This window comes from Gordionus sp. m RMFG-2023, chromosome 2, assembly GCF_954871325.1.
Source record: "Gordionus sp. m RMFG-2023 chromosome 2, tfGorSpeb1-WG-v2, whole genome shotgun sequence".
Classification (NCBI taxonomy): domain Eukaryota; kingdom Metazoa; phylum Nematomorpha; class Gordioida; order Chordodea; family Parachordodidae; genus Gordionus; species Gordionus sp. m RMFG-2023.
The window spans coordinates 59169512-59197507 of record NC_088776.1 but is presented as its reverse complement, the minus strand read 5'-3'; the positions used below and the strand labels follow the sequence as shown (position 1 = coordinate 59197507).

General features: G+C 27.3%; 2 protein-coding genes across 3 annotated transcripts in view; both read right to left on the bottom strand.

Moving 5' to 3' along the window:
* Positions 1-1051: 1051 nt before the first annotated feature.
* Positions 1052-7992, bottom strand: LOC135925291 (small ribosomal subunit protein eS6-like). The gene is made up of 5 exons (XM_065460534.1): positions 7891-7992; positions 7704-7835; positions 7405-7615; positions 7125-7274; positions 1052-1651 (listed from the first exon to the last, which is right to left on the bottom strand). The coding sequence occupies exons 1-5, from the start codon at positions 7894-7896 to the stop codon at positions 1179-1181; spliced, it is 972 nt and encodes a 323-aa protein (XP_065316606.1). The 5' UTR covers positions 7897-7992; the 3' UTR covers positions 1052-1178.
* Positions 7993-17736: 9744 nt separating this feature from the next.
* Positions 17737-27996, bottom strand: part of LOC135925486 (PHD finger protein 14-like) — a 39856-nt gene continuing 29596 nt past the window's right edge. For both annotated transcript variants that reach the window (XM_065460837.1, XM_065460838.1), the window contains 7 exons: positions 27350-27542; positions 26093-26199; positions 24332-24433; positions 23322-23473; positions 21845-21982; positions 19908-20152; positions 17737-18128 (listed from right to left, as the gene is read on the bottom strand). In XM_065460837.1, coding sequence (XP_065316909.1) covers positions 18019-18128; positions 19908-20152; positions 21845-21982; positions 23322-23473; positions 24332-24433; positions 26093-26199; positions 27350-27542 — 1047 coding nt within the window. In that variant the 3' untranslated portion in view covers positions 17737-18018. The remainder of the gene's footprint in view (positions 18129-19907; positions 20153-21844; positions 21983-23321; positions 23474-24331; positions 24434-26092; positions 26200-27349; positions 27543-27996) is intronic.

Below are 27996 nucleotides of genomic sequence, written 5' to 3'. Positions count from 1 at the left end.
CAACGTTAACAAAAAAAAACAATTTAAAATTTGAATGTCATTACAAAAACAAATTTAATGGATAATTAAAAAAACAATTATAACTACTTAAGCTTTGATAACCGGCATAAGATAAAAATAATTGCTATAGTATAAATAATAAGGGAGAATTGAATTGGTACTTTTTTGATTTACAATAAACTAATCACATATTTTATTTAAAAAATATTCATTTAATAAAATGCAAAACTACAATTATTTTACAAATGAGTATTAAAATAAAATTAATCATTTAATTTAAAATTTTTTTTTACAAGAACTCTTACTGTAAAATCCTTTTCGTAGGTACATTTAATTTTTCCCATAGGTTAAGAATCCTGACCGATCAACATTTTTAAGAAATTTTATTTTAATTAAATTTAATAATTTTTGCAACTTGATTATATTTTAAAACCTTTTCAATTAATTTACAATCTAATATCTTTAATACGATTATAATTTAAAATTTATTAGGTAACATTATGTTGATTTATAAAAAAAGAGTAAAAGTCACATTCATACCTATATAGATATTATAAAAAATAATGTTTAAATATATATCTTATCAATTAATAAGATTTTCGATAATTTTTTTTTAAAAATAAGTTAAAAAGCCTCATTCCAATAATAATTTAATAATCTATTCAACTACTTCCTAAAAATTGTGTAGAATTGCGTTTGGGTAAAAATGAAGACTAAATAAAATACTGGTCATTAATAAGATAAAAGAAAACGTGTAAAAATATTTAAAACGTCGGTAATAATTAGCTTCTTAAAAATATTTAAACTGTTATAAACAAAGATATTTATACATTTTATAAAACTGGCGGGACTTATTTAACACATTATACAAATCGGCGTTACTGTAAAATATATTTATAACGACAGTAAAACTTAACTTAAACATTTAGGGTTAGCCCAAGGTCAAAATTTTATTTTAAAAAAAATAATTGAAATCGAATACATATGATTATTCGACTCTTTGGAGGACAAATTTATAGACAGATATTTAAACATATTTTTTTTGTTTCGATTTTTATTATCCCAAATATTCGATATATCTTTTATAAACATGTTTAATAAAAACGCTATTCATTCAAGATAAATTATATTTATAATATGGTCGACACTTTGCAAAATGATATAATTTTATCTCAGTATCATTTCTTGCCCTTAGCCTTTTTGACCTTACCGCCAGCTGGAACTGAGGATTTCGCTGGTACCTGTTTTTTATCAGTTGTCGCCTTTTTTTCTGACGTTGTGGGCTTTTTCTCTGTCGTTGTGGGCTTTTTTTCTGTCAATGTCTGCTTCTTTTCTGTCGTTTCCTGTTTTTTACTTTTTTCTGCTTCTGACACGATCTTTCGTTTTGACATATGGGAACTAGCTTCCTTATCACTTTCTGTTGTAGTGGCCGTCCTTCTGCGTTTGCGAGAGTCGTGTTCGGTTTTTCGACGAGCCATTTTTTCCCGTCGAATGGTCTGCAGCATTCGCTCGTATTCTGCCGCTTCCGCTTCACGGCGAGTGGCGCGATGTCGTTTTTCAGCCATTTCACGACGTTTTCTTTGGATTCTCGATGGAGTGACAAGCCGTTGTATCTTAGGGGCTTTGAAGCGAGGCTTGGTGGATTTGGCACCTAGTTTTAAAATAGATATAACAAATATTAAACAATATACACAAGTCATCAATCTTTCGTTTAAAATTATAAAAATTAATAGCCAAAACAACCAATAAAATAATTTGTAGGCTTAAAAATATTATTGGATTAGAAAAAGGAAAATTCATTTTAAGCTTTTTAATGATAATCAAATAAATTTGTTATAATCGGTTTTAATCATAATATTTTACATAATAAACATTTATATATATTTTTCTAAACTTAGTAAATTATAATTATCCACTCAATATTAGCAAGTTTGTGTGAACCTTGGCAAAGGTAATTGGTTTTAATTAATATATTTTTCTTAGTTTTGATTAGATGTGCTGTGGTAAATAATTTTTTTATTATACTCTTCTTTAAATTAGGTAGTAAAGTCATTAACTCGATACCATAATTGTAATAATCTCCAATGATACTCTTCATACAGAAGATCAAAATATTACAAAAATTAAATTCATTATATTTTTTATTATATTTGTACATCTCCAACCTGCCCTGGGAAAGGTTATAAAGTAAATAACGTATTCATTGTGACAGCAGAATGCAGTGGTAAATTATTTAATATACAAGATGTGATTTATTATTTTCTAGATATTTGCAAATATTTGACTGCAAGAAGATGAAGTATTTTACAAAATAATATGAAATATTCTCATAAAATTTTCTAAAATAGTTAATCATATTTTGTTAATATATTTTTTCTTAGGAATCAAAAGAATTCGTGCCTTCTAGATCTCCTGCACAAGAGGTTGGGGAGAGTGATGTGGGGATTGCTGGTATATAGTTGGAGGAAAATCAAGATATGTGCCTTCGTGATCAATCCTGCACAAAAAGCTGGGGAAAGTATTAATGAAAGTTTTATAGATGAAGATGTAGTCAATATCTTCATTGTAGCTGTTTACCCATATCAGTCAATAACATTCAGTCCTTATATTTGAATGTAGAACAGCCATATAATTTTATTCTTTCCCAAAAAAACGTAATTTATTTGTTCAAATAAATATCTACTATATATATACACCAAAAATTAGGATTTTTATTTATGTTGACTAAGACATTGTATGCAAGAGGTACATTATTAAATATGCAGGTTACATTATTAAATATGCAGGTTACATTGACATATATTTACAACCATCCTGATCAATATCAATCTGAGGAAGAGCAGATGCTATTTTAGTAGCTCTGAATAAAATTAAAGAACAAATTCAACATACACCTATCAAAGCAAACGTAAAACATATAATCAATTATGTGTATAGAAAAATGGATCCCCTCGTTCAACTCCATCCTAATGCTCTACCAACATTTCTATCTGTCAAAACTATTATGATTCATGTTATTAAATCATTGAGACCTCCTTTGCCTCTTATGAATTCGATTTCCGATTATAAAACACTAGATAATGAAACATTTTTAATTTGTAATGAAAATAATGAATTATTAATATTTTCTACTGAACTACTTGAAAGCCTCTCTAGTGCCGACCAAATTTTGATGAACAGTACATTTTCTTCGTGTCCATTATTATTTAAACAATTAAACACTATTCATAGAATGATTAATCATACAATAATTCCTTGCTAGCATATATTATTGCCAAATAAAAACAAAGAAACGTATCTTAAAATGTCGAATCTTTTAAAAAACTATTGTTGATCTATAGGTGTTTTCTTTTCTCCTCCTAAAGCACTTATAGATTTCAAAATGGGAGTATTTACAGCACTCAAAGAAATGTTTCCAACCATTTCTACTTTTTTTATTGTCAATGTATTTAAAGACGTATATAGGGTAATAGGTGACAGCTTAGTTGTCTTAATCCTGATTTTAAGAGATTTTATGGCAGACTAATAGTGATACACTTCTTAACCAAAATGGACATACCATTGATATTGTCTGAATTAAATAATGAAGTACAAGCCTTTAATTTAGATCCCATAAGAGATCATTTTACATACAAGTACTGGATTAACCCAACTAAATTTAAATATAAGATGGGGAACATGTATGATGTTCAAGAAGTAAGAACAAATAACCATGTTGAAGGATTTCATCATTCTCTAAGAGTATATAACATATTCTCATCCTCATTTATATCTTTTTATTGATATATTAAAACAAATACAACAAGATATGGATATCAAAGTCATCCAATTGCGTAATGGGAAAAAAGTTACCGAAAGAAAAAAAATACTGTATAATATAGATGAGAAACATTTGTATATTATGCTACTTATACACCAATGCAGTATCTAGATAAAATATCAAGATATTTAATATTAGAAAAATATAATGAGATACCTACTGACTAGATTTCATTTTATTATTTTTGTTCGATATTAAATATCTTATTCAAGAAATGCGAAAGTAAAGATTTAAATACACAGAAATATCTTTGAAGAATATTTGATTTTTTGAATAAACTAAAAACTTATGAAATATTGAAAAAAAATGGTGTTATGTTTGATATATTGAATAATGGCCAGGTTCAGATAATTATCCAAATAATATACATGATAAAATATTATAAATAGAAATAAGCCAAATTAAAAATGGTTGCTAAGGGGCCATCAGAGTGCTTGTGTCATTTTTGTGTACTGAATGGTTATACCAGCTGACTAAATTCTTTTTCATTATATTATTTTTTTTCGATATTATCTATCTTAATATTTTATCTAAATACTGCATTGGTGTATAGGTAGTGTAATATAAAAATGCTTCTTGTCTATTATACAGTATTTTTTTTTTCTAACTTTTCCCCCATTTATTTCTTTTAATATATCAATAAAAAGATATGAATGTGAGAATATGTTATATACTCTTTTAGAGAACAATGAAATCCTTCAAAATGGTTATTTGTTCTTACTCCTTGAATATCATACACGTTCCACATCTTATATTTAAATTTAGCGTTTAATAATGTACCAATTCATAATAGTTTTCACAGATTGAAATGTTGGTAGAGCATTAGGATGGAGTTGAATGAGGGGATCCATTTTTCTAATTTGATGTTTTAGATTTGCTTTGATAAAGTATGCTCCAATTTGTTCTTTAAGTTTATTCATAGTTATTAACTTATATAATGCACTTCCTCAGATTCAATTGTTCTTCAAATATTTTTATTAAAAATTGTAAAAAATGTTAATTTATAAAAGTTGAAATTATTATTTTTTTGGGATAATAAAATTATATAGCAGATTCGATATTTACATTGTGGGTGAATGTTGTAATATTTGTGAGGAAAAGATTGGTAAAATAGATTACATCTTTTCCATCCATGAAATTTTTGACTGCATAATATATTTTAAAATGTAGTTTTTTTTAAATGTGTTAAAGTTTGAGAAAATTAATATTAACATTATATCATGTGAATAGATTCTGAATGTCATATTACCTACTAATTAAATATTACATTCCATTAAAGGATATTTTTAAATTTTATTGTCATTTAAATTCAGAATTTGTGAAAATTATATTTTGACATAAAATTTTTGATTCATGTCCATCTAAATATATATATGGAAGGAGATAATTGTTAAATAAAATGCAGAATCTAAATCTAAACATTATTTTATTCAAATAATCAATTTCAATATCTTTTTAACTTAAAACAATTGATTAATTAATTATTACACTTTTCATATGTCTTGGTTAATCATAGGTTTTATTTAAATAAGTTTATAGAAAAAATCCAGGTGCTCCCTAAGTATGATCTATATAAAAATTATAAAATCTGCTAATTTCAAAAAATAAAGAGCTTACAATTTAAATAAATGTTATTATAACTTACCTAATGTAAACGGATTTAAATACTTACAATTAGAAAAATAAATTTCACAGCATAGAAATAATTAAAGTGTTATTAAAAAATAATTTCGTATGTGATTTACTGAATTATGTCAACTTTTCAAAATTTAGTTATCCACAGTTAAAGACCTTCATAAATATATATACACATTTCACTATCAATGTAAAGTTTAATATAGCTTCAAATCTGAAGGGTTCGGTGGATATCTTCAAAAAGAACTAGATTTGAATTTGAATGACAATTTATTACAAATAAGTAGCATGGACTTACAAGCATAATAACCACACTAAATTTTAGTATGCGCATAGTTAAGGATTATCTTAATCCAATTTAAAAAAATTATCTGATAGTACCTTTAATGAATTGCCTATCCAGAAAAAGAAACTTGCAGATGAGATATATATGGTAATTAGGAAAAACTATCTGATGATGATAATTAAAATTTGGTGTTTAAAGTGGACATCAGGAATGAGGAAAGCGAGAGAAAAACAAAATACCTTAAAATTAATCATTCAGGCATATGAAAAAATTATTTTGAAGTTACTTTTCCCTCTACGTTTTTAATATTGTATTTTAGGTAAAAATAGAAAATAATGGGGAAAGTTATCTGACGGGTCAATAACTTATCTTTTACACCTGACAAGTCAACATGTTAGATGCCAGATTATCTACATTCTGGTATTAAATGAAATCATTTAAAAATTTATTATATCGATGATTATGATATATTTAAATATTTTATATATAATTATTACATAAATTATCATTTTAATTTGTTTTTAATTATACATGTTTTACTTTTATATATTAAACTTTTATATTAGTAGTTAAATATTGTATAAATTTTTATAAATTTATTAATAAAAAATGTCTAGTTTGTATTCACCATCTTTCTTTTTTGGTTGTGAAATCAGCTATGGTAATATTTAAGCCTCAAACCCTCAACCCATCTGTTTTTTACAAACATGGCCTGGATTTAAAAAAATATATTATATTTATTTTTGATATTTATAGCCATGACAACTTCAAATATTTAGTTTTAAAATATAAGGCCTGCCTGTGCCTGCATGTCTCTGAATTGTTAAATAATTTATTAATGTATTTTTAAGAATAAATAATTTTAAAAAGCCATATGAGAATCCATTTGATAATTAGGATTAAAAATAACTTTTAATGAAATATAAAAAGAAAGTATTTTCTAAAATATTAAAAGAAAGATATTACAATATTTATCAGACTTCATTTGTAGTATCATCAATATTTTTTTAGGAATTTCAAGCAATATTTTGATGTTAGAAGAGAAAAATTTTTTTCTTCTTAAGCACCTACCTTTCAGAAATATATATCAAAGTCATTGATATAAAATAATCAAATATTTTACCTTGTTTATTTATTGAATAACATATAACTAAACTTTTTAATAGTATTCTTAAAATTAACTTTGTTTAAAATGAAAGGGATATTTACATTTTTTTTTAATCTATGAAGTTTGAATATATAATGGGCTCTCATAATATAAATTTCTATCTGAAAAAGCAAATAACAAATTTATGGAAAATAGAACAATTTATAAAATATATAGATAAAACATAAAAAAATGTTAATATTTTATAAAAAAGATGCAAAACATTTAATTTTAACCTTCTTTAATAGGTAGAGGCCTTTTGATAACATACTGTCTGACATCATCTTCCTTGGTTAAATTAAAAAGTTTTCTTATCTTGTTTGCTCTTTTGGGTCCTAACCTTCTGGGTATTTGTTTATCAGTCAAGCCTGGAATATCCTTCTCACCTTTAAATATAATTAATATATATGTAATGAATTTATGACACCTATTAAAATTTAATCTAAAGTTAAAATCTATTTCATAAGCAAAAATATGTTACTATATTACAGAACTATAATATATATATAAATTCACCTTTTTTAAGTATAACAAGTGATAATACACTAAGGTTGGAGTCAACTATACAACCTCTAACTGATTTTCTTTTTCTTTCACCTTTCCTTCTAGGTCTATAACATGTGTGCCCTTTTGACAGCAATAATCGAACTCTGCCATTAGTCAGAACACCTTGTTTCATAGGAAACCCTTGTTTGTCATTACCACCTGAGATTTTCAATACATATCCCTTGACAATATCAAAGAAAAAATTAATACTTATCACAAATATATTTTTAAAGAGATATATTGTTTTAAGATTAAATATATCTACTCACTTTCCATTCCTCCCCTAGAGGGTCGGCATTAATTTCAGCAGCCATTCTCTTTTCATAAAATATGTTCATTTTTCTTTCATCATCAATTTCGATCATCTTTTGAGCTCCAGTAGCTGGATATGCCACGTTCAGCTAATATAATATAACACATAATTAATAATATATAAAATAATAAAATTAATAATACTTTCATAGTGAATGTTTAGAGATTTAAATATTTTAATAAATTTAAACGGATGAGAATGTTAAACATGTGTTAATACAATATTATATATTTTTAACTCGGATATTATGATCTCCTAATTTAAAAATATAAAATAATTATTACTAAATTAAATATATTTGATCATATAATATTAAAGTTATAATTAATATCATAATAGAGCTAATTATAAATGGCTAAGAATTTTAAATTAATTAGACAGTCTCCAATTGTATGAAATCCATGGGATTCTGATTATCTTAAATTAATCGAAGGCGATCTTCAAATTTGAAAAATCTGATTTGATCGGAAATTTATTTTACGATACATAAAGAACCTACCTGAAATTATAATTAGTTCCAAAATTTAGTCTCAAATATTCTTAGTTTACATGTGGTGCAATATATTTTTCGTAAAATTATTACAAATGGCCTTCAATAAATTCGAAATTTGATAGATTTTGAATTCTCGTATATAATTTCTATTGTTCAGTTTAACATTATTTTTTTTCTCCTAATGCATTAAGATACATCTGTCTAAACATCTACGAATCTTTTACTCTTTTTACATTGCTTCGACAAATAATTAACAGCTTTAGATCTTATCATTTGACATTCGTACCATCTAAATATTTTTTTAAATTATATATATATTATTAATTATTATCTGAAAGTTAATATTATATATATCGATATATACATCATTAAAATGGAAATTTGGTGATTTCGAATATATATGAATTTCTGAGTTAACTTAAAAATTAAAAAAATTAAATATTAATTAAATTTTTAAATTATATATATGGATATATTGATATATGTGAATGCCGGAAAAAAACACCCAGAAAAAAACCCCCGGAAAAAAAACCCCCTGGAAAAAACCCCCTGGAAAAATCCCCCAGCGAATTTACTTAAGATCTAATAATATCGGTATAATTTTATTTGGATTTAATAAGGTATTGACAAATTAGTATTTTAGAAAAAAATAATATAAAAATAGATTTTAATAATAAATTATATACATAATAATGATTTTTCAATAAAATAAACAGATCTTATTGCAAATTTTGTGAAATTTAGTCTACTTAATAGAGTACTTAAGGACGGATATTGTATTTATTACTAAAGTAAAAAAATTTACGAAAATAAGTAATACATGGGTTATTTAACTGGGATATTTTTTTTTCCAGTACCAATTTAAATGTCAGCATTTTTTCTTGTTTAAGCACTGCGATATTGGTTTCGGTGTCCAACTACCTACACGCCATCGTTCAAGTTTTCATCGGCAGCCACCTATTTTATTTTTTTATTCAATACCCAGATTGATGGGTGTTTATTCCCAACCAGATTAGAAAAACGATGATTCGAACCTTCGCATTGATTATTTATGAGTTATTCGTTGGATAGAGTGCTCTGATTTAAGTTTCTGGAAGAAATCGAAGCCCAATTCGACCTGTCTGGGATTGAGAATTGCTTCTTGTGACCTCCCTTGATAGTTCATTGATGCAATTTTTATCGAAATATTCAAGAATGTCCTTACCATTTCTCGGAATAACCGATCTAAGGATTTATTGAACCTATAACGTTTAGAGGGCGAATGCGCTTCATCACGTATCACGTAATAAATTATTTTTAAACTTTATGATTCAAAATAATTTTGCCAGATACTTATTTTATGTTTAAACTATGTATAATTATATTTTAAATTGAATCATTTTTATAACAAAAAAAATTAATATGCATTTTCAATGCAATCAAAGATAGTTTTGACACAAAATGAAGTAATTTCTTTCTATATATAAAATTACATTTTAATTATATAGAAACTTAAAATAATTTGAAAGCCTTAAATGAAGAAATACAATGTTTGTCCAAAATAAAATCCAGGAGTGATAATTTTAGGAATATCGAGAATAAGGTGACCTTTTAGTTTTTAATTTAATTTTTATACACTTTTTTATGAATATTTTTTTTTTGATAAAAATAATAATTATTCTTCTTTGTAATTTTTTAGATTGAAATACTTTGCGTTTAAAAAATAAAAAAAGAGTTTCTTTAAAAAAGGTAAAAAGTTTAATTAAATTATACGTGATATTATATTGCGCTTTTGCCATCTAGCGTTGAGTTAGACAGAGTTACGCTAGGGTTTCCTCATTTTCCATCTAATTGGAACTAATCTACACATGTTTATGAGCAAGCCGCACGTACTTGTAAGCGTAACATTTGGAAAAATGTTGCTTAAACGTCTATAGGCTTATAAAAATGTGTGGGGCAAAAAAAAGAGCCAGTACCCGAGAACTACAATATAATTTAATTATTTTATAGGCGAGAGCGAGGAGGGGGGGGGGTTAAATAAATTTTAAGTTTAAGATATCTCTGTGTAAATGCTAGTTGATTACAATCGTTTAGAGAAGATTTCTTGAAAAAATTAAGAAATTTATATCTTGAAAATCAAGAATTTAAATATATTGGATCTTTTGAATTCTAGAGCTTTATAGTAATTTGTCTTAGTAAGTGGAATTGACTAGAGATGTGCTTGATAATAATATTATTTTGTTCTTTGATTGAGCGAAGTTTTGAATGATTACACAAAAAAAAGGAAATAAAGATTTAAAAATATATATATATTTCTTTATATATACCAGAAATTAAATTATATACACTATCATTACGAACACATTTATTCTAAATTTCACATCCAATTTTAATAATTTCATTTCAATATTCGATTTATTCAAATCATTTTATATATCTCCAATTTCTTATATCAATTTATTCAATTCAACGATAAATAAAAAAAATAATGATAATGATAACAAAAAATAATTACAACGAATAACGAAATCTAGAGCTAACGAGATGATGATAATCAAGCTAAACCATAATGACAAACAATAAATGTGAACAATTATTTATTTAGATTTAATAAACGATTATAATTTACTATAAAAGATATAAGCTATATATAAATAAAAATAATATAACATATTGAAAAAATAAACATGAGGAGGTGCATTTATGTTATGGCACCATGGATTGATATGCTATGAGACCTATAAATTTCCAATGAAAATTCAAAAAATACCTGTGGATCGCCAGAAATTAAACGTGTTTCTTGGCAGAGTGCCTTGAAAAAATCCTTTGCTCTGGCAAAAGCACCAATTGTGTAGTAGACTATGGAATAGTTGCTAACTTGAAGTATGGGGAGGAATATCTTCTTCTTTTTTTTTAAAAAAAAGGAAAACAGTTGGAATGTCGCAATATCTAATATATTAATTTTTATTATTATGTTAAATATAAAAAATTATTTCATCAAAATAACGTAATTCTGATGTTTATTCATGAACATTCAAACATATACTAATGCTACATTTTTACATAGCCACCATTAAAATCTTAAATATATTTATTTTATTCAAGTTTAACCCTCGCGAATTCTATCGGTGTGAACGTTTAAGGAACATATGAAAAGAAATATTAAGATTGATTTAGACACTTCACATACAATTTCTTATTCAACTACAGAAATACACCAAATGATCTAATAGAATGTTTAATCGTGATATTAAAACTAAATCTTATTTAAACCGAAGGAAGAAAAAAAAATTAGAATAGATAAAACGTTATCATTTAATAGAACTTTTAAAGTAGGGGATTTTGTGTAGTATAAAGTACAAGGAAATGATACATGGAGTGACACCATGTCCAAGTTAATACAGATAAAGGCATTACAAGGAGATATCTGGACCAGTTAAGAAAAAGAAAATGTTGCAATACATTTGTATACCACGATTCTCAACCAAAGAATTTTTTTAAAAGAAGGAAGTGTGGACGTAGATAAAAATGAAAACGTAACATCAACAACGAGACCAATAAAAATTAAGTCAAAACCTAATTATTTAAAAGATTATGTTAAAGATAGGAAAGTCAAATATAAAAAAAAAATACATATAAATTAATACTTTAAAAAAAATATATAAAATAAAAATTAACATTAAAACATAAAAAAAAGAAGTAAATTAAATATTAAAATATTATATAACGATGTAGCTCAAAAGTAGCTAATAGCGCGCTACTTTTTTTGACAAATAGCGAAAGCGGTAGCGCGCTACTTTCAAAAATAGCGTTTAACAACTCTGATATAAACAAACCAACGTGATAGAATCAAGCCAACGATTTCAAGATTTATTTTCTATGACGCTAAGATGAATTATGGGAAGGCTTTTCAGAAGAAGGAGAATGTTAATTGAGATTGTTTTTTAAATTTATATTGATATTTTATATAACTTTAATTGGTATTATTTGAATAATAACCTTACTTAATTTTTAGCCTGTAACCTTGTTTTTCGTTTAAATTATTTTTTTATAAAACATTTACATATATATCTTATTTTATATTTAAAAATTATTTATTTTTTAGTTAGTTATATCTTATAATAAATAAATAAATTTTCTCTCAACATTTCTATGTTTATACAACACCACCATATATTAACAGTGCCATTTTATTATTCAAATTGGTAATCGTTATAAAAAGCTAGAATTATGTATATATAGATATTTCGTTATGTAATATAGGAAATAAATTCGTTTTTAATAATCGAATCCCTCTCATCTTGTGTTTCTATCATCTAAAATTTTTATTTATAATTAAAAAAAAAATTGTATAAAGAAGAATCCTTTAGTTGGCGTAAAATATTCATAAAAAAATATATTGCTTTTTTTTAAAGATAAAAAACTACTGATCAAATGAGGGCATTGCTATTGGTAGCATAATATGTTACGAGTAAATGGGGGTAATAAAACTTACTTCTAAAACAAATTGTTACATTAGTTAATTATTTTCAATTATAACAGATACCAAAATAATAATTAACCCAAATAAAAAAAAATTTTTTTTTAATTGGTTCACAGTCTCTCATAAGTTAATAAATCTATATCAGACTATTTGCCAGCACCAAAGACCAAATTTTTATTAAAATATAAATACCAATTTTTTTTGAAAAAAATATTTATAGGTGGAATCAAGCGATGTCCCCTAATATTCCATATATAATCTCCCAGTATAGCAGAGGACTTAAAAACACGATCAAAAAATGATTTAAAGTTAAAAAAATAAACACATTGTCCGAAAAACCACATTGACGCTAACACATATATATCATCAAAATTTTTCTTGTGAAATGTTGATAATTTTGTTTTACCAAGTAGCAAAAATAGGAAATAAAGGAAAAATAAAAATAAAAAGGTAAAATCAATTTTTAAATACACCGAAAACCCCTTTATTCGTGTCAATGAGAGCTTCTTACTGAAGAAGTTATAGAATAATAATTGCAAAACAAAATGAAAAATCCAAAAAGATTATTATCTCATCTACTTCATTAACTTTTTTTTTATCTCGTATATGGTAATAGGAAAAAAAGACCCTTGGAAAAAAACCCATGGAAAAAAACCCGATGGAAAAAATACCCCATGGAAAAAAAACCCGATGGAACTAAAACCCGATGGAAAAAAACAGATGGAAAAAAACCGATGGAAAAAAACCCGATGGAAAAAAAATTAAAAAAAAAGAAAATCCTTATTTTTTTAAATTTTTTTCTTGTCAATTTTTCTTAAATTTTTTTCTTCAATTTATCATTTTCTTCCCATTTTTGCTTTAAGTCATTGTTAATCTTTATTTTTCTGACCTTTTCTCAATTTTTTTCTTCTCAATTTTCACTTAATTTTTTTTACTATAACCTAGCAATAATTAATATTGATAAATAATTTTATAAGCGAATGCCAGCGTCTACATTACAGGATTTTCACTGGATGCAAACCTCCTTCAAAAACCTTTGCTTACCCCCCTAAAAAAATTTACCGGCTTCGGCAGCGGTGTCTCCCTATTATTATTTTTACCTTTTAAATTTATTGATACTCTTTTAAGAGAATTTTTAAAGGATAACTTAAATTAATCTATCTCTAGTACCAACTATCGATATTTTGTGAATAAGAATTTATTATTTAGATAATAAATTCAATTAAAACCTCCATTATTTACAATGATTTAATTATTATGGCATTATTAGCTTGCTAAAATGATAGCCGAAAGTTTTATTTGGAAAACAATGTGTATGATTGTTTGCAATATATAGATTTGGTAGATGAATTGTATTATAATAATTATATTATAAAAGTAATAATTTTTACAGCAATAAATTTTGTCCTATTCCATCTCAAAATTTAATAGATAACCCCCCAAAAAATTTATCTTACCATCATTAAAGCAGCCTATCCCTTACCCCCATTAAAGCAGCCTATCCCTTACCCCCATTAAAGCAGCCTACCCCCTACCCCCCCCCCTTTTCTCGAAAAAATAGGACGCGAACTGTTCCTACCCCTCCGCTCATGTAGACGCTGGCGAATGCCACATTCATTAAAACCCTAACCCTAACCCTAACCCTAACCCTAACCCTATAAAAAATCTGGGAAAAGATATGAGAAGTTTTTTACCCGTTTGTGGGTAAGCCACACGTACTTGTACCCATAATAGTTCAATGACCATTATTTAAAGGTCTGTGAGCTGATTGAAAGATAGTGGACAAAGATTAACAGCCCACACCCATAAACCACAGCTATATTTAATAACATTATAAGGTAAGGGAAGACCGATTTTAATTTAAAATTTTCATATCTCTATGCTAAATTAGTATATTCTGTTGGTTGTAAATAGTTAGCAAATTTTGATGTTAGTAATGATCTAAAAAAGAAATATATATCAATTTAATTTATAACCAAGTTGCACCAGATGAACACACCTGCCATCATTTTATCACAAAAACGCAGATTTGATGATTTCCGTGCCTTGACACTTCATCCAAAAAAAACATATTTAAAAAACATATGAAAATAACATAACCAAAAAAGTGTCAACTCAACACGGCGCGAGCAACAGCACGTGTCTTCTATAATAATTTCTCCTAGAAAAAGTCATTTTTTTGGGAAATGATTAAAGGTTTAGAAAGTAGGCTGCTCGAAATATGTGCAATAAGAGCAAGATCGGTGGGAGATATCCGCAAACCATGACATTTGGTGGGTAATGAAGCTGCCTATGTTGTTTCAGTGGAATTTAGGTTCAAGTTATTTTATCCCATTTCATATATGCTAAGAGTGATAGAAAATTTGAAAATGGAAGTTGAGCATAAAGCAAAAAGGATTGGAATGTTAAAGAAGTTTATCAGGAGAAATAATGACTTAATTAGTAAATCAAGAATGCCACTAAACTCAAGCAAAATATTTAGAGTAGAGGGGAGGAGGAAAACGCTAATTGCAGTGAATAGGAGAATCTAGAAGGTTTATCTTTGCCTGGGAGGTTGTTGAAATTGAGGGGATTTTGATCGGAGTTACTTGCACAAAGTCGGATTTTATGGTGTTGAGAATGAAACCAACAGCCATCTTATTTCCTTTATGTCTATGGCCTTATTGATTTACGATTAAGTTAATGATTCCGTTGACTATTTACCAGATGACTTAAATAGGGCATTTTGAATGGTTTGGATTACCTTATTGATTCCCAGATAAAATACAAGGGAACCTAATCTTGTTGGATGCCCTTGGTTGAGAGTTGAATTGCAAAATGGATGGGAATTAATAACAGGAATATAGGAATTTGGTGTATAGAATTATATGCTCATTAATTGTTAGAATGAGTTACGGGAGAGGGTGTTGTATGCAACAGCAAAATCAATTTTGAAAAATGTTCTATTTGTAGGATTGCTCTACAAGTGAGAACGTGAAAGATGTACAGCCTCCAATAACTCCTACCTCTAATTGAATGGGGTGAGAAAAATAGGCCTCATATCTAATCCTGAATATAATCATTATACAAAGAGACGGAATGTTGAAACAATGGCTATTGGTATGATATTTTAGTTAGGCTTATGTAAGACAATGTCTAACTTCAAAATGAATGCAGGAGACAAAGCTCACCACATAAGATTGCAGAAGTTTGTAATTTTAAAGGATGGAGGTTTGTCAGTTTATCAACCGAGAAGTTGTATCCTAGAGGAATATGGGCCTGATCCCATCAAGGTCATGAGTGGAATCTCCTTAGATAGAATTGCCTTCCTTACTTCATCTGAAATGAAATCAGAAGCACAATGAAAATAAGGTTATTGAGTGATTGTTGTTAAAATGGAAGGGGTTTTCTGTAGGTCTCATCAGTGGACAGCTAATTATAAGGAGGCCAATTTGAGAGCGCCTTTAATATTTTGAGTCGATTTTGTATGAAATTAATTTGTCTATAAGCTCAAGAGAAGTTGTTTTTTTTACTCTAAAAAATAGCGGGACCCATAAACTCTTAAAGTTAGTGAGAAATGTTAGCGGCATCTTTGATTTGTCAGGTTAACGAAATCGAGGACTTGTTATGTCGCCTTATAAAGCTTAACTTTCATTAAGTTTCATATACCAATAAAAAGGAATAAAATGTATAGTATAATAATCTCCTTTATTGCGTTCCTGATAAATTGCTATTGTAAAAATGTAGTTAGAGTTGAGTTAATAAAATGAATAAAGGATTTTATAATTGAATCTATGTCAAATATACACTCAAATGGTATAACGAAATCGAGGACTTGTTATGTCGCCTTATAAAGCTTAACTTTCATATACCAATGAAAAGGAATAAAATGTATAGAATAATAATCTCCTTTATTGCGTTCCTGATAAATTGTTATTGTAAAAATGTAGTTAGTTGAGTTAATAAAATGAATAAAGGATTTTATAATTGAATCTATGCTATGCACTCAAATGGTATCTATGCAATACGGGGTTTGTATATTTATAATTAAAGTAAGTTGATATATTTATGCATATTTAATCATTTTTTTTTCGAAAATCGCCTTTTTAACTCGAAGTAACCCCGCGTTTCCAGTTAACGCGAATCGCAGCGAAGTATAGAATAAGATAATTTTACATTTATTTTTTGCATATTTAGCCGCGAATTCGCACTAACTACCAATAGCAGGGCAACATAAATTTTTATAAAAAAAGATTTTATTTTTCAAGAAATAAATAACGATTACTGAAAATATATGACTCAATAAATTTGCTACATTGTTAAATCATGCAATACCGGATTTATAGGCGTAGCCAAAGTAGTATTAACTGAGGTTTTATTCATATAAATTTTATTGGAGATCCAGTTATTGTAGGTCTTCGGCTACATTCGATTTTTATAAAAATTATTTTGTTTTTTCACCTCGGGTGTATTTTATTTATATGAGCTTAAAATGATATTTATGGATACTGACAAATTTCGGAAGAGGAGGGATTTCCCCTTGCTCCTCGTTAGACCTATGACCAGACTAACAAGACGTGCGCGATTATGAAAATTAGTCATTTTAATTATGTCATTATATTAATAAATGGCTCTATGTTCACAATCAATTGAATTTTATTTATGTTGTAATCGGGGGGTTATTTATATGCTCAATAATTTAGATTTGTAACAATGTTGAATGAATTTGAATTTTGATTATATTATTTGTAAGACTATTTATTTTGAAGAATTATTTATCAATATTATTTACTTATTTTATCGTATAAAAGGGCCGAAATTTTCCCCAAATAATAATTCATTTTTTTTCTTAGCAAATGCAACTTAAAAAAAAAGTCGTATTTTTGTTTTTTCTAGGAATAAGTAAGTGGTACCAACATTGTAAAAGAAATTCTATCCTTTAGGAATGAGTAAGCGGAACACCCAATTGAAAAAATTTATGTCAAATTTTTTGGGGATATTTATCTTATTATATATAAACAAAAAAGAGATACTTTATTTTTTACATCTAAAACGGACGATAAATCAGTTTAATGTTTATAAATGAAAATTTACATAACATATATATTAAAATATCTATAACATACATCACAACATATTAAAATATCGATAAAATACATCAAATATGAAACTTAAAAGCTTTACTGTAATAATTATAAATGTATTTATTAAATGGTAAAAATTTGAATAGAAGATAATAAAAAAAAATCAATTTATACAAGCACTTTTTATCATAAAAAAATATTTTCGAAATTATTTTTACATGTCAAAAATTTTGTTCTAAAGAAGTCCTTTTTTTCAAACCGGTTGTGAATCTGGGACCTGGGGCGAAGGGAATTCACTCTTGAGCTGTTCACATGAGGGTTTAATATTGATGACCAATTTTCTTTTTTTAGAATGGGATTTTTCTAAAAAAAAGAAGAGATTTATGATATAAATATTGTAAATAATAATCAAAATGACTTATCGTCGAATTTTTTAAAAGGGTTAACCTAATATTTTAGCCAAAAAAAAAATAACGCAAGCCTGGAGATTTTACTCATAGATGACAGGTTTGGACATAGGTGTATCTCCATCCTATAGAGGGCACTACAAAGTGATATTTCCTGCCATAAATCTTATTTGGGCAGGTTCTCTTATTAAAATAATTTTTGGATATTCACTTTTTTGTTGATATAAAAAAATGATTAAACTATTATTTATTTTACTTTCAAATTCTTATTTATAGCGAATGTTATATACGAGGGGAAGGTGAAAGAGGGTGTAAGGAGAATTTTTTTTATTACTTTAAAAATGATATTTACGAAATGAGGAGAGATTTTTCACTTTCCCACCCCATTATGATTTTACTTATGAATTTGGATATCTCTTAACGAAATTTCGTGGCTTGCGTAATATTTGCTATGGCTAGAGAATCTTATTACTTAAAATTTAAAAAATCTTCAAAGTCCTTGCTCTAGTGAAAGATCAAAAAAGTGAAGATATTGGTGAACATTAAAAAAAAAGCGAGCTTCCTTCCCCCAAATGCTTTGCAGTTAAACGGCCCGATAAAATTTTAACCAAAATAATACACAGCAAGCCCGAAGATTTAGCTCATAGATGACCTCTTTTTGCCAAAATCTTAATTGGGCTGTTTAACGACACTAGTATCAAATATATTATAATTATAGTATATTTATTTCTATCATAAATTTTAGTTATATTAAGATCACAATATTATATAGTACCCGTCGAACCGTGCTCAGACCTAATTTTTTTTTAAATAAATCGGATTCGGGCCTAATATTTTTTAAAAAAGGGCCGGGTAGGGTTGGGTCTAGAAATTTTTTTTAAATATATCTAAATTTTTTATGTAAAATAAAAATATTTGATTTCATTTATAGAAACTAGACAACATATAACATATGTCTTTTATTTTGAGTAATTTTTAAAAATTATTTTCTATATTTAAATAAATTCGGGCAAGATAGCGGGTCGGTAAATCTTTTTAAAAAAATTTCGGACCGGGCCGGGCTTGAAAAATTAGGCCCGATGCAGATCACTAATACTTATGCAGGAATTCTGAGTTCCTGATTCGATAATTTACTGCCATATTAATCCTTCAAATTTTCTGACACCTTTCTTGACGCCTAAGAAAATTTTAGACCAAAACATTAAAAAATTATATTCGATTTATAAATTTGACGTTCGTTTTTTATTAAAAATTTTTTTAAAAAAAATTATATCAAAATCAAAATGTTTTTTACAATAATTATGGAAAGTTATTTAACTATATAAGAATGTTTCACATTATGGAAATGTGTTACATACTATAAAAATTTACAAGTAATCAAAATTTTTTGAGTAATATATAAAATTAACCACAGAATTTCCCACATGTGATTAATAAATCAACACTCAGCTGTAAACCATATAATAAATAAAAGCCTAACAGCTGCACACATTAAAAACAATCTTGAACCATCAAATTTATCTCAAGTAGATGATTTAAGACCTGATGGTGTGACAACATAAATTAATGCTTGATTATTTTTAAAAAACAATAATATTTCTTAAAAAATTTTATTATCCCCCCCCCCCCTAAATGTGATAAAAATAACCCGCAAAAAATTTTTTTCTTCTTTAAGTCCATCGTTTTAATATGATCTAGGGTGGTTATAAAATAATTATTATTTTGTTCATAAAACTTTTGACGTTTTTTTCGCCGCCTTTTCCAGTCAAGGGACTTCCGTCATTGTTATCGGAAGAAATAGAATGCGAAAAGCGTTGGGGTCTTTTACGGTTCCTATTTTTAACGTTGCTCGTTGGACCGTCATTATTTTCGGCGTCGTTTTCAAACGTTTCATCTTTATTATCGTTACAACTTTCCGTATTGTTTAGTTGGGAGGAATCTATGGTAAGCGAAACGTTTTCGACGCATTGGGAACATTGCCTATAACATTTGCGAGCGCGGAAGAAAATGGGAACGCGAAAGTATAATAATAGTTTATTAAGATTTAATCAAGGATACAAAACAAATTGTGCGTGTCCCTTATATGACGGAAAAAATATATAAAACGTTATCTTCACGCACACTGAGTCCTCTATCTTCGCGTTTTAAAAAAAAATTAAATAATGGTGATTTACAAGTTTGAAATATTATTTCGAAAAAACAAAATTATCCCCAACAGCCAATCAAATAATATTATCGATATCGTCGAAGATGTGTAACTATATAAAAAAAAATATCCAATGGCTTAAATCTAAAAGGGGATATTTTGAGAATAAAATTATTGTAATATTCAGATCAATAATTTTGAACAAAAAAACTGTCTTATTCAAATTAGAAGAATTATTACGGTATTTATTTAATTTCATATTATAGACTATGTAAATGAAGGATATTTCGAAGTTGTAAATTTTAAATTTTATGGATAAAAAATTCGCTTTCAGTTTTTGGAAAGAATTCTTTTTTAATTATTTTTTTTTATTACTATAATCTTTTTATAATGTTAATTTAATGTATTTTACTTTTATAATTCATTATTTTATATTTAATGGAGATAAAATAAGGAAACCATAAATTATGTTATTACATTTTGTTTCAATCTTCATTATTCCAACATATTATCTTTTTTTTAATTATGTTTTTATTTATCTTCTACAATGGTGCTCAACCCTGTTGGAAGTAGTGACTAAAAGGAAAATTTGAATATTTATGTGAATGTTTTAAATTGAGGAAAGAAAACGATTAGTTCAATACTCAAATGCATAAAGTGATTATTATTTTTGTGTTTAAAGAAATAAATTGTTTTTTTGTATGTAAATGTAAAGCGATATAAAAGGAAATGGAATTTTTTTTATAAATTAGTTAGTTTTTATTCTTGTTAATAGAAGTTTTCGTAATTTGATTAACTTAATAAATTTGTTGGTTTTACAATTTATATTAATTGGGTACCTTGATTGCATCGAATACAAACCCTTTTAATTAATAGTAAAAAAAAGAGTTGATTAATTTATAAGGTCAAAGTCCTTAAATGATATATTTATTCTTTTTGGTTTAAAATTAATCGGAACTAGGCCTATTCAAAATACGAATCAATAAATAAATTTATTTATTTGGTTCGAAAATGAATAAACAATAATTTGGTTAATTTAAAATTTAATAAGAACAAAATGTAATCATTCGTCTTTTACTACTGATAACCAGTCAAATTTGATGGGTGACGTGATTTACGGTACGTCAATCCGCTCGTCAAAGAATTCTCTCAGTTAGAACTAATTTGCTGTAAAAAAATCACGTGTCATATAAAGAAAGAAGTAACAATAAGATAAACCCTTTTAGCCCTTAAAAATTGGGCTCGGTATAGTAAATTATCTAATTCGTTTTTAAGATAGGCCCAATTAAAACGAGTTCTTTGACCAGAGTTCTAAGCATCTGGTTAAAAAGGGTTTATAATGATTATTTAAAGTAGTGCAAATAAAGTATGGAGGAGTCTTTTTGATTTTGCTTTAAAAAACATATTATAAGTCTGGTTATACGATTTTTGTTCATAATTTCGAAATTTAAATAATGTTAATCTAAGTATAAATTAAAACGCGATTAATGTAGGAGAAAAAGAAAATTCCTTAGAAAAAAACTAACCAGGTGTAAAATTTGGATTTGAGAGGTTTTTTTTTCAGTGGCGGGTCGTGGCACGTCATGTGATAAAGTTTCTGACAGGTATCGCATTCGATCAAACTCTCGGATATGGTCTCATCGCAAATGTGGCATACACAACACCTATATATCGGATAATTTAAATAGACTACCACTAACGCCCGTGATATTTAGTTAAAAAATATAATTAATTATAAATTAATAATTTATTACTCAAATATATAACATTAGCTTTCCCAAATTGAGATACCATTCCAAATATCTTTTAAAGTAATAATTTTTCTTTATCATACTTATAACTAGGGATGTACCGATAATTTTTTTATCAGATCGGGGCAATATTTCAGTGATCCGAACCAAAAAATATCGGTTCGGATTATTATGTAAATTATATAAAATCGCACATTTACAGCTTCTTTGTACAAGCCAAAGTGATACTATTTGGACCATTCCCATCAACAACCAAGGAAATGAATAGAGGTCATTCCATAATTATTCACTTTATTATAAGTAACATCTACAAACATCACCTCATAATATCATTCGAGATTATTGCATTGTCTCATCCTGAAAGACCTACAGCAACCTCAACAATGATATTTCCTTTTAACAGCTCAAAAATGCTTGCTAAAATCATTCGACTTCATTAATAATGGCTTGGAGATTATGAATATCCAGGGATATAAAAGAGATTTTTTAAATTTTAAGCTTATTGGCCTTTAACTTTAAAGAATTTTATACAGATTTTCTTTCATCAAAAGAAAGCATTTCTTTGTTTAAATAAAGAATATTAAATACATTTATCTATTTAATAACTTATTTTAATAAAAAATTACGCTTAAATCATGATTTGAGTACCCATGGGAAAGCTAACATTGTATTATATTTGAGATCCTGCTATAGTTAGTTATAAGCAACATTGGCAGCTTTAGTATTATTAGATTATTGAGCTCATAATTTTGCTTTATGTTACATTCATATTTTCTAATGGTTTAAGATTTTAATCTACAACACGAATAAGTTTTAAAATGGGTTCAAAAATATTTTTACATTTTTGGCCTTAACGAATGAATAACAATAAATTAACTGCTAAAATTTTTTATAAAAAAAAATTAAGACTTGTTCCAAACCGTGACCAACGAGGAATTAATCTCAGTTTAAAAAAAATTCGGCATGGTTCTATGATGTGTATTATACTACTAGAATGGCAATTCATTCATTAATATTTCATATGATAGTATAAATAAGACAATTAGCCGACACACAAACCACAAAAAATGGCGCTAAAAGCTGACACTCCTATGTACGGACCCTTTTAAGTAACGAATCGCCTCTGGTAGTAAATTTAAAAATCATTATCATGGTTACGTGCAAGTTTCGAACAGTCCATGGTTTTTGCACCTGGTATAAAAATTTGTCTACGAAGAAAAGCATCAATGTTAATTTTAAAAAAAAGTATAACTTGTGCATTGTTACGCCTTTTTTTGATCGTATACCGACGTTTTTAGATTTTTGAGTTATCTTATTTGCGACACTTCTTTCGTCGGTATTCATTTTATTATTCGATGGGTCTATAGTTGAAGTTAGCAATTGAAACCGCTTGGGCAATGTATACTGATTTTGTAAAAAAAAATAATCGATTCATATTCATTATTTAAAAATAGAAAAGAAAATCCAGGTCGTATAATACAAATCAAAGGAGTAGGGGGCAGTAAAATTTTTTTTAGAGTGGACCAGAAAATGAAACTTTTAATACTAGATTATTAGATCGTAGTCTCTGATTGCAACATTTCTTATTATAGTGGAAATGGTATGGGCATATTCCAAAGAAAAGACACCAACAATATCAATAGGAAGGTAGTGGAATTGGAGTTAGAAGTATGCGATGGCTGGGTTTTTGAAAGAAAAATTATGTATTATTCTTTGAAAAGATTATCTATTTCGAGAAAACAAAATATTTTAAGATTTGAACAAAGTTCAGTTTTCAGAAATAAGTTTATTTATCAAGTCCAAGATAATGTCTATCCAATTCTACTACCCAGGTTGCAAATTTTTCGCTCATCATTAACACAAATTAGGAAACATTTCGAAGAATTTAATAGCCATCAAATCTTATAATCCCCATCTTATGGTTAATAATAATATCGGGGAAATGTCTATAGAGAATAGAATAAACCGTATATATAATATACCAAAAAAACATAAACATAAAGGCTATTATTAATTAAAAAAAAAATATCTAATATTAACATCGCAGATCCTAAATAAATATTCCTCTATCCATTTTTCTTTATAATGGATCAGATGGGCCTATTCAACGTGATTGGCCAATAACCGTTATTCCTAAAAATGGTATTGATCAATCACTCTGATCCAATCCGATATTTTTTTATAACTGTTAAATCCGTTATTTGTCAATTATATAAAAAAAATATATATTCGATAAATTTAGAAAAATGAAACTGAATTTACTGAATGATGTCCTTTCAAGAGACACAGATAATTCCAGATATTTTTGATGGAATCGATATTAGATTGGAGGAAAAGATGGGATTGATTCTTGGATTCTTTAGCCTTTAAAAAGATTTTTTTTTTAAAAAATTTTAAAAATATAAGCTTGGATTAATAATATGGAATGGGGAAAAAAAATACGAATAATATATAAAATCGTAAGAGTAGGCCGCGTTTAAGAAAGGAACCACCAAATGCCGTGATGTCGCTAAAGCGATGGACAATTCATCGTAAAACAATAGCATAGCTGTATAATTAACATCATGCAAATTATGCGCTGCTTGGCAAGCGAAATGGTTGTCAAAGACCTTTACGGACTTTGATTTTTTGATCAGGCCCGGCTCAAGTTCTTAATATGTTTCAAAAATTTTGCCCTAATCCAATCTAATTTATTGTATTCAATGATAATAAAGAATGAAATTTTTTTTTTTAGATTTAAGCCCAATTAAAAAACATTTTCAAAATCCCAGGCCCAGTAGAAAATATAATATTAGGTAGGTGGGCCGGGTATGGATCAGCCCAGCTGATTATCGAGGCTGTATAATAAAAAAAATGAATATTAAACTCACAACTAGACTATTTGGGATAAAGTTTAATATGGGTATTTTCAAATAATTATCCTAAATTTCAGAATGATTGACATCTACCATATGTTAATTAAAGGGATCTGAACCGTAAGGAATATAGGATCAATTTATTTTTTTAAAAAAAACCCCGGTTAGAATCTTTTCGGATAAAAAGCTATTCGAATTCTAATGGCGCATTTTTTTTAAAAAAAATATTCCATAATCATTTCAAAAAAATAATTAAATAATAAAGAGTCAAATAAAAAATTTTTTAAGATTATCCCTCTGTAAAATTATATCGTCTATAAAGGAGAAAGTATAAATTTTATAGTCGAGAAATAGGCTGGCACTCTCAAAATAGCAGAGTTGTTAAAGGATCTAGATACAAGTATCTAGATATAAAAATGTGGTATCTTATCTGTATCTAGATAGATTTTTGATTAAAATATCTGTATCTAGATATTATTTTAGATGATGTATCTGTATCTAGATATATTTAAAAAGTATCTTTTAACAACTCTGCAAAATAGCCATATACAAAAATATCTAATTGATACAATGGCGGTTCACAGGCATTTTGGCAGATTCGGATGACCACTTTTTTAACGGTTCAGGTTTTGTAAATAATTACGGTTAATACCGGTTTACGTTTTGGGGTTACTGGTCAATTTTTTTCTTAAAAAAAAATGTGATTTATCATTTAAAAAATAGTTTTTATAACTATCAAAAAAGATATAATTTTTTTAATACTTATAAATATATGATCGCGAATATTCTTCTTGCTCAAAATTGTAAAAAATTTAAATAGTCGCAAATCGTTCTTCTAAATTGGAATATTTTTGGTTGAAAACATGTCTATGCTCTTTTACAGCTGTCTAAAGTTAGGTCGTTTAACAACACTAATTATCGCCTAAGCCTCGAGATTTCGTTAACAGATGTTCAAACCTTTGTGCCACCTATGAGCAAAATCTGAAGGCTTGCATAATAATTTAAAAATATCGAGTTAGCGGTTTTTTTTAAAAATCGCTAATTCAAAAATGAGCCGTTTACCAACACTATTTGCATGATGTAATAACGTTTTTTAAAAATTATAGGGACTGTTCCACGTAAATATTTCTCGAGATTAAAGTATAATAAAAAATGGGGTGTGATTTACGATTTGGCAAGCTTTTATCAGCTTGTCCCTTGTCATTTTCAGTTTTTGAATTTCGTCATTTTTGGTTTTAATAAGATCCATCCATTTTTCGAGTTCCGTCTCCCTCGCTGATTTAAAAATAAATAAAATTCTTGTTAACGTGAGATATAATCAATGGCAAAAATAAAATCAGCTGAGTTACGCCTATCAAAAAAAAATAATGAGAGGTTAAAAAGAAGAAAAAAAGTAGACAATAATAATATAATATTTTTTCTTATCTTTTCTCGCAATAAAGATTAAAATTTTTTTTACAAACTTTTCGTTTCAAATCAGAGATCACATTTTAGGAATATGGATCAATTTTTTTAAGGAAAAACAACTCAAAGCAGGGTATTTTTGGACCGGGGCAAGTATAGCACCATTTTTTTGGTAATAGCGTGCTCATAAAATCCCAACAAGAGCATTAAAAAATTTATAAACCCAAATCAGGATCCCACATAAAAATAACGCTAGACAGACTGCCAATCAACTTAAAATTTGAAAATATGACTAATTCTTGTCAGCTGTAGGGCCTTTTGATTTACGGTCGATAATTTAAAAGTATAAAGAATTTTATAATATTAAAAATGATATATAGCAGCAGCTGATCACAAAATCCTCTACTCTTTAATTATAAAATCCCAATCAGCTGGCAATATGTTGATTTCAATGGATCCCAATTTTTAACACATAGATTCATATATAATATTAGATTGTACATAGGGAATTTAAATTCTTAGATATGATTTGAAAGTTACATATAAAAAAACATGATCGTGGGGTGTGTTTCCCCTAAGGTATTTCGTCGGTAGCCTTGTCGTCTAAGACATTTCGCCTAAAGAGCGCCAATGAATATCCGGTTATTTAAACTGGAGCCTATGAACGCTTTGGTTAATAAATTAACAGTTTGGCACTCATTAGCACTTGATGGTATTCACTAGCGCTTCTCAGGCGAAAAAGCTATAAGCGAAATGTCTAAAGGCGAATCGCCGGTATAATGGTGCTTATTGGCAATCCTTAGGCGAATCGCGTGTAAATTAACGCTCCTTATGAGAATAGTCGGGTACACTATAAAACACTTAATATAATTTTTTTTTTTGAAATATTTTAAAAAAATTTCAAATATACTAAGGTGATTTATCATAAAATTATTCCAGTAAAATCGCACCCAAAATTGGGGATGTGGCAATAAATTTAATAATACGAGTTATCAAAGGCTTAATTAAGACCGCTATTTACCCTTAAAATAGGTGATAAATTTGTGGGAAAAGGCCGGAAGAACTGGTAAATTGTGTCTACTGTCATTTAAATTCATAACGGGAGGATCGAGATCATTTGGATCATTGTTGAAATTTAAATTTTCATCACACACGGAAATTCGGCGACTATTATCCTGAGTGTAATCAAGGAAAGTTCCGAAGCCGAGCAATGACTTTTAAAATATTTTTATTTTAGGGATATATATATATATATTTAAAAAGAGGTTTTAAAATTGGCGGATAAATATTTGGCTAATATTCAATTTTTCTTGAGGAATTATATGGTTTCGGTGGTTGGATAAATGACATATAATGATACCTAGACTGACGATGCATTCATAATAATGCACTTGAAATCGTTGAATGCAAATCAGCTGGACCTGCCATTTTGGTAACACGTGTAGATGTCAAAAAATATTATTAAATCGATAACTTGCTTCCTTGTTATCTCGATATTAAGGCGATTCTTTAGTAAAGTTTGCTTCAGACATAGGAATAAATTGACCTCTCGTTTAAATTTTTAATAATGACATGGGTAATCAAAATGGCGTCTCAAGCTGTTTTCATTGATGGACACTTTTAACGTATGCATTGTCAGTCTAGATATTATTATGTCATTTAGATATG

What these genes read in the sequence shown, in the direction of transcription:
- LOC135925291 (XM_065460534.1), bottom strand. An exon ending in CTCTAGGGGAGGAATGGAAA is followed by an intron (nt 7,616 to 7,703) that starts GTGAGTAGATAT and finishes GATATTGTCAAG; the next exon opens with GGATATGTATTGAAAATCTC. An exon ending in GCCTCTACCTATTAAAGAAG is followed by an intron (nt 1,652 to 7,124) that starts GTTAAAATTAAA and finishes TTTTAAAACTAG; the next exon opens with GTGCCAAATCCACCAAGCCT.